At 43.9% G+C, this 11,857-nt stretch overlaps 1 protein-coding gene across 1 annotated transcript; it reads right to left on the bottom strand.

The window, feature by feature from the left end:
- Window positions 1-774: 774 nt before the first annotated feature.
- LOC117417631 (interferon-induced protein with tetratricopeptide repeats 1B-like) lies at window positions 775-11,524 on the bottom strand. The gene is given in 2 exon segments (XM_034925700.2): window positions 775-3,077; window positions 11,420-11,524. Coding segments are annotated over 2 exon segments (1,437 nt in total). The 5' UTR covers window positions 11,425-11,524; the 3' UTR covers window positions 775-1,645.
- Window positions 11,525-11,857: the final 333 nt, after the last annotated feature.

Genomic DNA, 11,857 nt, shown 5'->3' with positions numbered 1-11,857 from the left:
AGTAAACCAATGCTTCTGACATGGCAAGTATTTTGAACTTCTTTACTTAGAGAATACTTACCTTTAAAAGAGCAGTACTTGCTTTTCTTTGTTTAACACTTTCCTTAGTTGCCAGTGGGAATTCTAGGTGTAGCACCGACCAGAGATGCCATTGGTACTGGCTGTGCCATTTGGTGCTACTTGCAAGTATTTGTAATTGATGCATGTCGAGTAAGTACATTTTGGACATTTTATGCTGAAATTTGCCTCAATAAACTCAGCAGTTAGTCCTTCAGTTTGCCCCCCCCCCCCCCCCCCCCCCCACCACACACACACACACACACAATAATTTGATGATCTACACAGCAGCAGTACTTAGATTTACAGTATCTATAATAACGACTTTTTTTAACAAAGCACACTTTTTTGTGAAACCAGCAGCTGCTTATTCAGCATGTATTTTTATTGCATTTTTATTGCAGTGATTCACACAGGTCAAAACCAGCACCCTTGTATCTTTCATTGACTGTGTCAAGCTGCAACACTTTCTCTTTACAGCCTATAGCTTGTGGTTTCTCGTTTCTGAGTTGATGAGCTGAACCCAAGACAGCCATTGGAGAATGTGTCTGTATTGATTCATTGGATTCTTGTATTTAAATAAATCAGAGGTAGATCTGCAGTAGAGAGAAATACTAGTAAAAGAAATATCGGATTTGTAATTAGTAGAGATACTAGTATGAACATAAATGACAAGATATTGAAAAAGAGATCTAGTTAAAACATTTGTCACTGAATTTCAATTTATTTTAGTATTTCCTAAGGTAGAGCATATTATAAGGAATCATTTGTGCAAAGTGTATACAGTGATAACATATCAGTCACACATCAGCACATTTTGTGAAATCAGCAGCTGGTTATTCAGCTTTTTAAAATAAAGACTGCACTTTCTCAGACAACGTCTAGACATTTATTTTATAATTTCAGCTTTAAAAAAACAAGACAATGGTGTTTCGACTGCTAGGTCTTCATCACAGAAGTCACTTACATAGAGTAACAAAGTATCAATTAGTTACATCACAATCGGAATGATAACATTTTCAATTAGTCAAATCACATCACATATTTAAATTATAATACTATTACTGATTATACATTTCACAATTATGAATCAAATTAAAAACACATCTTTAATAATTAAAAGCAGATAAGCAATGACGAAGTTCAATTGCATTTTTGTCAATTCATATCACAATTAGAATAAAGAACCATTTTAAATTATATAATTCACAATTTTTAAAAGTTGAAACAACACACTAATGATGAAAAGCTGGTAAACAATGATACAAATCAGTTAATTGGGTCAATCCACATCACATAATTAAGGCATAGTATAATTTTCAATTATACGTTTTTGAGGTTATTTATCCAAATAGTAACAGCTCTTTAATATTTAAAAACAGATGCATATGTTGTCATACAGTCACAATCAGAAAATAACCAAACAGGAATACTAAGAAATATTCCCACTGCTGTCATTTAATTTTCATTTCTTTTAATACAGTATTTTTTAAGAGCATATCATAGGGACATGTTTGTGAAATGTTAATTCAGTGATAACATTTCAGCATTTTATTTTACCTGTATTTTATTTTCTTTTTTTGCATTTCTACTGCAATGATCCACACAGATCAAGAACAGCATGCCTGTATTTTGCATTGCCTGGGTCAAGCTCCAATGCCTTCTTATAGCAGTTGATAGCTTGTGATTTCTCATTTCTAAGTTCATGAGCTGAACCCAAAATGGCAAAACCTTCTGCATCACATGGATTTCTTTCAATACGTCTTCCGGCAATTTTTTGTAGTTTAGCATAACATTGATTGCCTCGTGAAGATGTATTTTGCATCTGTAACCCAATTTTATAGTGTTTAATAGCATCAGGCTCTGATTTTTTGTTGTAATATTGGAAGTTCCCAAAACAATAATGCAAGCCCTGTGTCTCATCAAGCCATGCAAATGACATGTCAAATAACCTCTGATATATAGCTTCTGCTTGTGTCATGTTGTTACATTCTGCATACATTTGTGCCAGGGCTAACTTAGCATGAACATTTAATGGTTTCATCCTAACAGCCTTTTCTAAGTGTACAATACTTAATTTCACAAATTTATCAACCTCTGTGGGATCCTGATTCCACTGTCCCTGGAATTTACCAATTTTGGATCTGTAGGCAAGTCCTAATTGATGGTGTAGAGGAAATGAATCAGGAGCTGCTTTCAACGACTCTTTTAATATTTCCAAGGATTCGTCTGGACAGCCATGTTTTCTGAAAAACATTGCTGCATATCTAGCAATTTGGGGGTTATTTGGTGACAGCCTCAGAGCTTGATTCACTAATTTCAGGGCTTCCTCATTTTGTTCATAAACCTGCAGTTTCATACCCAGGTGTACCATGAGAACTGGGTTTTCTGGATCTAGCTCTAGAGCGTGTTGTAACTGTTTTAGTGCAACTGAGTCTTCAGCACAAACTGAAGGTCCAAACGTTTCAAGGCGGTACAGCACAATGGCATAATCTGCATTCCACTCCTTCTCATCTGGCTCTTCTTCAAGAGCCCTTTTAAAACATTATTTTGCTATCTTATAATGTTTCTCATCACAAACCTTCAAAAAGGACCATCCCTTTTCCCCATACACAACAGGAAGGAGGACACTGTAGCGGGAGGCTGTGGGGAACGTCTTGCAAATGTCTTCCAGCTTCTCCAGGTAGATCTGGGCTTTGGTGAGCTCAGCCATGTGATAGTACACCCAAGCAAAGTTTCCATAAGTGACAATGGCCAGCTTCTCAAATTCATCTTCATGGTCCTTCTTTGTTATCTCTTCAGCTTGTTCTAGATATTTCAGGGCTTCTTCATTATAACCTTGTAGGTGCTTCACATAAGCAAGGTTATTGTACAGTTTTCCCTTATATTTTTCCTTGCAGAATTGTATATTTTCAAGTATTGTAATTTCCAAATCGTTCATCTTAATTTCTTCTTTTTTCAAACCCCATGTGAAGTGACACTCTAGTTGAAGCAGTTTGTCATGCAGGGTATTTTCTGAGCTGTAAATTACAAGATATCAAGATGATAATGAAATTCAATATTATCATTACATTTTCCAGAATAAATATGTATTTGATAAGAACTATATTGACATTCCTGTACAGAACCCATGTTCTGAAAGCTGCTTACACACTGAGGCCCCAGACAGACCTGCTAATATACATTTATAAAACTAAACTAATCAAAAACCCTGAGATGGAAATGTAGCCCAAACCCCCTAATTTGCAAGTAATTGACACTAACATTATGTATACTTAGAGTATGCTAAGTAAAAGTTATCGCTCCCTGCAATTATTAACTGAAAGAATACATCTTTAAAAATGTAACATTGCTTTGGTATAGAGCTTTGGGCCCATATTCATAAAATGTACGTTGTTCTCCTTTATCGTGCCAGTAATAGTGTTTAACATGACAGTTGATGCATAAACACCATTTACCTTCAGAAAACTTCACTCATTAGACACCAATTTTCTCATTAGCATATTATTTGTCTGACTTAATAAATCTGTATTGTGCCGCTAATTGACCCTCACCAGCATCATAATTAACATGTGGCTCAGACCAGGCGTTGAATGAGATGCGTCTTAATGGTATCATTACCTAGCATAATTTCAGCATTTAGGAACATGTATTTAAGCCAATAGTAATAATAATAAAGACGTCTATGTTTAATTATCCAATAATTACGTAATTTACATATTTTGTTATTGTAACATGTACATTAAATTGCATTGTTACGTCGTCTGAACAGTATAGGCTACTTACTGTTTGGAAAACATAAACGTTTGTAGCCTATTCGTTGCTTTAAGAAAATGGCAGGCTTCGGTGTGCTTGTGTGGACTGTATATCAAGAGGAGGGAGAAGACCATGCAGTTTGAGCTGTGACTTCCGTGACTTCCGTGACTTACAGATCATGTACACTAAGTCCCTTATTTATATCCTCACTAATGTCCCCTAGGTTAACAAGCGCATTCCGCTCCTCCAATCCTCGGATGCCACACCGTTTACCATCTGGGTCATTGAGTAGCTGGATACCGTAGCTGCGCCCTTTTCCTAAATGCCCAGCTTCCACCTACCCTACGGAATAAACTGTCGTGCCATTTAGTTAAGGATACTCTGTTCCTCGTTACACAGTGCCTTCACAGGTCAAGAGGGAGATCTAACACCAAGCACCATTCAATCTCTGCCTCAGTGCCCTAGAGCCTCGGTGCCTCGGTGCCTAGCAGCAATGTCGGGCTTTCACCCTTGCACATCCTGCAAGTCAAACCTTCCCCAACATGACAAGCACGTATTTTGTGTCCGGTGCTTGGGCAGACAGCACACCTCTTCTGCTTTAGAAGACAGGACGTTTTGCCCCATTTGCGCAAACTCTAAAGAGAGAGTCGTGCGCAGGAGGCTAGTAGAGTTTACAGACGAGACCTCTACAGTCAACTCAGAAGGGCCTTTCACAGAGCATACCCTGTGCGCAGGCTCCAGCCCCTCGAGCGCGCAGCCGCTCAGGCTCTCCTTCAAGGAACAGCAAGAGCCAACCTAAAGAGCCAGATGGCTCAGGTCTTAGAGTACCTGATCAGGCAGCAGGCTATTGCCCCTACTCCTGCCCCAGCTCAGCCTCTGGCACCTGCACCGGAACTGATCCCGCCTTCACCGGCTGTCGATACGGTTCTCTCAAAGCAGGATGAGGTGATGAGAGAGGAGGATCAGGACGCAATCTCCTTCGATGCGTCCTGGGATGGGGAGTCAATCAGTCGACCAGAGTTCCAGGAGTCGACTCAGGAGGTGGGTCTCAGCTCTGAGGTTGCTTCTGAAGCTGAAGTGAGCCCTCTCTCAACCTCAGTTTGGGTGCTCATGGAGCGAGACTCCAAATTCCTCCTGTATTCAGACTGATGCAGGCTTCAAACCCCCAGCCTTTTCCAGTGTTCCTGGATTTTCTGGAGGAGGTTAAGTCCTCCTGGCAATGATCGGCCTCGGCGCCGAGCATCTCCAAAAGCGTGGCCCCTAGCACAGTTTCCACCATAACGGTCTTGGTATGAGCCCCTCCATTGGGAGGCCTGGCCAAAGGTCCTATATGCCCTAGCGGCCAATGCAGGATCACAAAAGCCCACCTCAAAAAGGCTTCCGCAGGTAACGCACCTTGCCAAAACAGGAAGTCTCTTGACGGCTTATCTGGATGGCATGCTGCGATCTGTAGCCCTTCCCATACCGCTAGCTTCAGAGCTATGCCTGGTCTCGGGTATGCTACTATAGATCCGCAAACTCTTTAACACCTCTCCCTCCCCCGCACCCCCTCCCGCTCCAACTCCTACACCCACTGCAACCCCTACTAACTCACCCTCCTTCTCCACCTTCTTGCCCCTCTCAGACTCTGACCTCTCCTCCCTGCTCCAGGGTCACAAACCCACCACGTGTGCCTTGGACCCCCTCCCCACTCACCTCTTTCAAGCTGCTGCTCCTGCTCTACTCCCCTTCATCTCCTCCCTCCTCAACACCTCTCTAGTTTCTGGTATCTTTCCCTCTGCCTTCAAAAAAGCCTCTATCACTCCCCTCCTCAAAAAACCTACCCTCGACCCCACCTCCCTCCAGAGCTACCGTCCTGTCTCCCTCCTACCCTTCCTCTCCAAAACCCTCGAGCGGACTGTACACCGCCAGCTCTCTGCTTTCCTGTCCAACCACTCTCTGCTTGACCCTCTCCAATCTGGCTTCCGCTCTGCTCACTCCACTGAAACCGCCCTCCTGTCTGTCACCAACTCACTTAAGTGTGCCCGAGCTGCCTCTCTCTCCTCTGTCCTAATTCTCCTCGACCTCTCTGCTGCCTTTGACACTGTTGATCACTCTATTCTACTATCATCTCTTGCTGACCTGGGGATCTCTGGCACTGCTCTGGCCTGATTCTCCTCCTACCTCTCCAACCGCACTTACCAGGTAACCTGGCGTGGAGCAACCTCCACACCTCACCCTCTCTTAACTGGAGTCCCCCAAGGGTCAGTCTTGGGTCCTCTCCTGTTCTCTCTCTACACCCGCTCCCTGGGCCCCCTCATCGCATCCTATGGTTTCTCATACCATTTCTATGCTGATGATGCTCAGATTTTCCTCTCCTTCCCCACCTCTGACTCCACCATCTCCTCCCGTATCTCTATCTGTCTGTCTGCTATTTCCTCCTGGATGCACTTGCATCACCTCAAACTCAACCTCTCTAAATCTGACCTCCTTTTCTTTCCCTCCTCCTCCCCCTCCTCTGATCTCTCTATCTCTGTTCCTCTGGAATCTACCACACTCTCTCCCTCTTCCTCAGCTAAGAACCTTGGAGTCACCCTGGACCCCTGCCTCTCTTATTCCCAGCACATCTCCACTGTGGCACGCACTTGCCGATTCTTCCTGAGCAACATCCGAAGAATCCGACCCTTCCTCACCAACTATGCTACCCAGCTCCTGGTCCAGGCCCTGGTACTCTCCCGCCTAGACTACTGCAACTCCCTCCTGGCTGGCCTCCCTGCGTCCGCCACCCGTCCGCTCCAGCTCATCCAGAACTCTGCTACTCCACTACTCCGCTCGCTCCACTGGCTCCCGATCACCGCTCGCATCCAGTTCAAGACTCTTGTACTAGCCTACAGATGCCTTGACCAGACTGCACCCAGCTACCTCCAGACCCTCATCTCTCCCTACACCCCCACTCGACCTCTCCGCTCCGCCTGCACTAGAAGACTAGCTCTACCTCTGCTACGCTCCCCTGCCTCCAGAGCCCGCTCCTTCTCCACCCTTGCTCCGCAGTGGTGGAATTACCTTCCTACAGATGTCAGGACTGCCCAGTCCCTGACCACATTCCGGCGCCTCCTCAAGACTCACCTCTTCAAAGAGCACCTGTAGAACTCCTCTGTTTGTATCCTGGGGCACTATCACCCTTCATGTAAATGTGCTTTATTTTGCACTTATCTGCCCCCTATTTTACTGCATTTAATCCTGTACTTCAGAATACTGTAATCTGCCAAGTGTTTAACCTGTAGTACTTTGTATTTAATCACATCCTGATGTAACTATCACTATTTAATCATATCCTGATGTAACTATCACTATTATCTGCTGTATTATTGAATTGTGGTTTGTCACACTTGTACTTTGCTTGAACAAAAGTTATTGTATTTCTTGCTCTTATTGTATTACTTGTATTGTAACACTTGAAATGTATTTGCTTACGATTGTAAGTCGCCCTGGATAAGGGCGTCTGCTAAGAAATAAATAATAATAATAATAATAATACTATAAATTTCCGGCTTCCAGGCCTGGTGGTGGATGCAGACAGCTGTGGCTGTCTCAGGTGAGGATTCCCGATGTGGACAACTTCACCCTATTGGACTCACCTATCTGCCCTGGTCATACCTTAGGGCCAGTAGTAGAGGAGATATTGCAATGCTCTCACAAAGGGGAATGCTCCCCTCCTGTTCCCCGGTATGAGGGAAGGGGAAGCGCTGGGGTCTGGCAGTTAATACGGTAACCCAGACAGTTCCAATCCCCACTGCGCCACATGGTGGCCTGAGGCTCCACCTGCAGGCCTCCACGGCAGCCAATACCTGAGGACGTCAATAAGGCCGGGGAGACAGTTCCAGCAAAGCCGCCTCAGGCAGCCTCCGAGACAGGCTCCACCCCAGCCTCAGCAGCCCCAGAAGGGGCCCTGAAGGCTTGCGGCTTCAGACCAATCTCTTCTCACAACACCAGCTACAGTATTGCCGCAATTGCACCTCAGACTCTTGGGTACTACCACCGTAAACACAGGTTATGCACTGCAATTCTGATCTGGACCTCCTCCCTTTGAGGGATCATGACTACATCTGTGAACGACCCTCTCCAGGTCTTGCCCCTCAGGCAAGAAGTAGAAACATTACTTCTCAAACAAGCCAACCACCTTATAGAACACACCTTTCAAGAAGTGAGGTTCTACTCAAGATACTTTCTGGTGCCAACAAAGGACAACTGCCTTCGCCCTATCCTAGACCTGAGACACCTCAACAGGTTCTTGAAGGAGAGGAGGTTCCAGATGGTCACACATCGCCACATCCTCCAGTCTGTCCGGCCGGGCAACTGGTTTAAAACAGTGGACCCAAGGGATGCGTATTTCCTCTCGAGGGAGGGTCCTCACTGGTCAGAATGGCAACTCGACCTTTGGGTGGTAGAACGCATTTCGGAACGATTCGGGAAAGTCCAGGTTGATCTCTTTACCGCGGCAGAGATGGCCCATTGCCCTCTGTGGTTTTCCCTCTGCCGCTGTGGAGATCCACTAAGTGTGGACGCCCTAGCCAACGAGTAGCCCAAGGCGCTTTTATATGCATTCCAGCCACTACTGCTACTCCCCGCCTTCCTCGAAGGTACGGAGATACAAGGCGACAATTCTCCTGGTGGCCCCCAGATGGCCCAGGAGAATCTAGTTTTTGAACCTTTGCCAGCTACTGCGAGGCCAGCCCTGGGAGATCCCGCTACATATAGATCTCCTCAGACAGGCATAAGGCAACCTCTGGCACCCAGAACCGGGCAGACTCCAACTTTGGGTCTGGCCCCTGAACAGGGCCGTCTGTCCACCTTAGGGCTCTCAGACACAGTCGTTGGTACATTGCAGAACGCTAGGGCCTCCTCCTATAAGTGGAAGTATTTCCAAGATTGGTGCACGACCAGAGGCCATGATCCCATTTATTGCCCTATAGCAAATATTTTACAGTTTCTGCAGGACCTGCTAGAGGCGGGTAGATCCCCCTTTACGCTGAAAGTGTACCTAGCGGCCATATCAGCATGCCATGTCCCTATTGACTCAGTATCCCCGGGGCGCTAATACTTTGGCGACCCGTTTTCTAAAGGTTGCTCGGCAGTTGCGTCCTCTTAGGAGGGAAGTCCTCCCCAAATGTAGACGTGGTCTAGACGTGGTATTGGAGGATCTCACTAAGGCCCTGTTTGAACCTATACATTCCATAGAGCTGAAATATCTCTCTATGAAGACAGCCTTTTGATTAGCCATCACCTCCGCTAAGTTGGTCAGTGAGCTACAGGCTCTGCCTGTGCATAGTTCCTGTGTGCATGTTTGGGACAATGGGAACAGACTATCGTTACGCACAAACTCTGCATTCCTACCTAAGGTGATTACGGCTTTCCACTTGAACCAATCAGTGGAACTAGAGGCTTTCCATCCCACTCCTTTTGATTCTGGGGAGGATAGGTGACTGAATTCCCTCTGTCCAGTGTGGGCATTGAGAGGTTATGTAGATAGGACGAGAGCACTGCATCAGTCTGACCAGCTCTTCGTCTGTCATGCTGAAAGGTCCCTGGGTCAAGCCCTCTCGAAGCAGCGACTGTCCCACTGGATTGTGGACACAGTTTTGACTGCATCTACTAATGCCAGCCTAACCCCACCTGGGAGGATGGCCACACACTCTACCAGAGGTGTGGCTACGTCGTGGGCCCTCTTTATATTGACTGATATCCGTACTGCGGCTAGCTGGGCTACTCTGCATAGATTCACCAGGTTCTACCGACTTAATGTGGTAGATCCCTCTATGCCTTCATTAAGCACAAGAGTCCTTAAGGTTTTACACTCACACCACCAACACTAGTTGGCGGTAGCGAGGCATCCCTCGTATGCTGTCCACTCACAGTCCCTTGCGACGGCTTTGGTATACTTTTCCCAAAAGTATTGGTTAGTAGTCATCTTCGAATTGAAATGGAATGATAGGTTACAGAAGTAACCCCAGTTCCCTGAAAGAGAAGATGACCACCAAACTTTCCCAGGTCGCATCACTCTCAATCATGGGTTCGATGCAAAAGAGAATGAGATCTCCGGGGAGTGACTATTTAATACCTCGGCCGGCAGGACCGAGGACCGGGACCTATTGGCAGCTATGATATAAAATGCTCAGTGAATGCCTGACCTGTGGCAGGCATATCCCAAAAGTATTGGTTGGTGGTCATCTTTCTTTCAGGGAACTGGGGTTACATCCATAACCTATCGATATGCTGTGTATTGCAGCTGTGGAAAGTGGTTCCCCCTAGAAGTGCGTCTTCTAGGGCACTTGGAAATGTAAAATGCACACTGTCCACTCATGATGTTCCAGCAAGCATTTATAAACACTGCACAGACTATAATTTGACTTTTATATTAAGAAACCAAGGGGAAACCATTTCTCACAGCTGGATTACATTCAGGATGGGGTAAAATTTGTGCCGTGGCAGAGTGCTGCTTTACACTCTGCCAGTTTAGCACTGTGTCAATCTATCTTGATACATGTCACCCTTGGTCTCTTAAGCATACAATCCACCTTACAAACACACTCCAAACATATGTCCTCTACAACAGATTTCAACTTAAAAGATATTGGGCCATATTTTCAAAGTGTTTCCTCCATTCTTTAATTAACTCATTTTTGTTAAATGAGAAAAATCCTGTTAATGTTACAAAATGAAAAAACAAAAACTTGCAATGTATAACATAGTTTTGGGGTTCTAGTTTTGGAACACTTTCAAACAACAGAAGTTCATTAAAGACTGGGGTTATGAACATCATTTAGATATTTTATTTAACATAATGTAATCAAAGAAACTACAAAAGTTTACCGGATGCCATAACAGTAGTACAGTATTTCATGTTAGATTTTGAAATGTCCAATTTTTCCATTTTTGTCAGTTTTTCGTTAAGTATATGGAAAACTACAAAGCAGTATGTCATTCAATATGTTAATGTAACATTGTTCAGCAGGTTTCATTTGACTTTATGAAGCAACATTTGTTAATTCGATAGGACAATGCAAAACATTTGGCCATAGCTGTAGATCATATACTGGTCATTTTACCCCACTCGCTCACTACTGTAAATATATGTGTATCTCTAAATAGATAACAGTCTCCTCTCCCTAATATATATAACATATTTGAATCACTAATAGCTTCCCCAATTTCAGGGGCACTCCTTATTATATCAATTTTCTGCCAATGCATTCTGCAATGGCAATTGTGCAGACTGGTACTATGTTGAATGTTAAATACATACAATCTAATAATACATTCAAATTTGTTAACAAAGAAGTTAACCAATTTGAATTTATTGTAAAAACAAAAGACAAAGAGAAGAAGTAATACCTTTTATTAGACTAACTAAACAATAATTAATCACAAGCTTTCAAGATCTCAGAGGTCTCTTTTTCAGGTGAATGTAAAAACAAGAAACTATGCAAAAAGAAAAGAAAAAATGCTCAAGCAAATACAAGGCAATAACATCTATTGATATTACAACACCTGGCTGTTAAAAACATTTAAATCACAAAGTCAATATTGAATATGCATCATGTTAAAAATAATGGCTTAACACACTTACTCCATAGTGAAGGATGGGAGTCACCAAATTCTCAATTCAATGCTGCAGCTGATTCTGTAAAGCTGTCTTTCTCCTGTGCTGGACAATGAAGTCAGTGCCATGCCATCACATGTTTTATTATAACCAAAACATTTCCGGTTTTTCATGTTGTGAACAATGACAAAGGAATCTGGTATGCAAAACTATTGTCATTTACAAACACCCTTTCAAAGCTTTTCGTCTCACGCCACATGAGTATATATTTACATATATAACTATATGTTTAACAGCTGTCTCCAGTTTCCTTCACATTGGACTCTTATAAGGAAACCTCCTGCATTTCAGAACGATTTCCACCAGCCTGCAATCCTAACTGGGGCTGACAGAACCCCCAATCACACTGGTTTCATCTTAGTCTGCTGCTGTCTATGTAAACCAAGTGATTTTTTAAAAGAAGCC

The sequence above is a fragment of the Acipenser ruthenus genome, chromosome 13, assembly GCF_902713425.1.
Source record: "Acipenser ruthenus chromosome 13, fAciRut3.2 maternal haplotype, whole genome shotgun sequence".
NCBI lineage: Eukaryota > Metazoa > Chordata > Actinopteri > Acipenseriformes > Acipenseridae > Acipenser > Acipenser ruthenus.
This window is presented reverse-complemented; position numbering and strand designations above follow the sequence as displayed.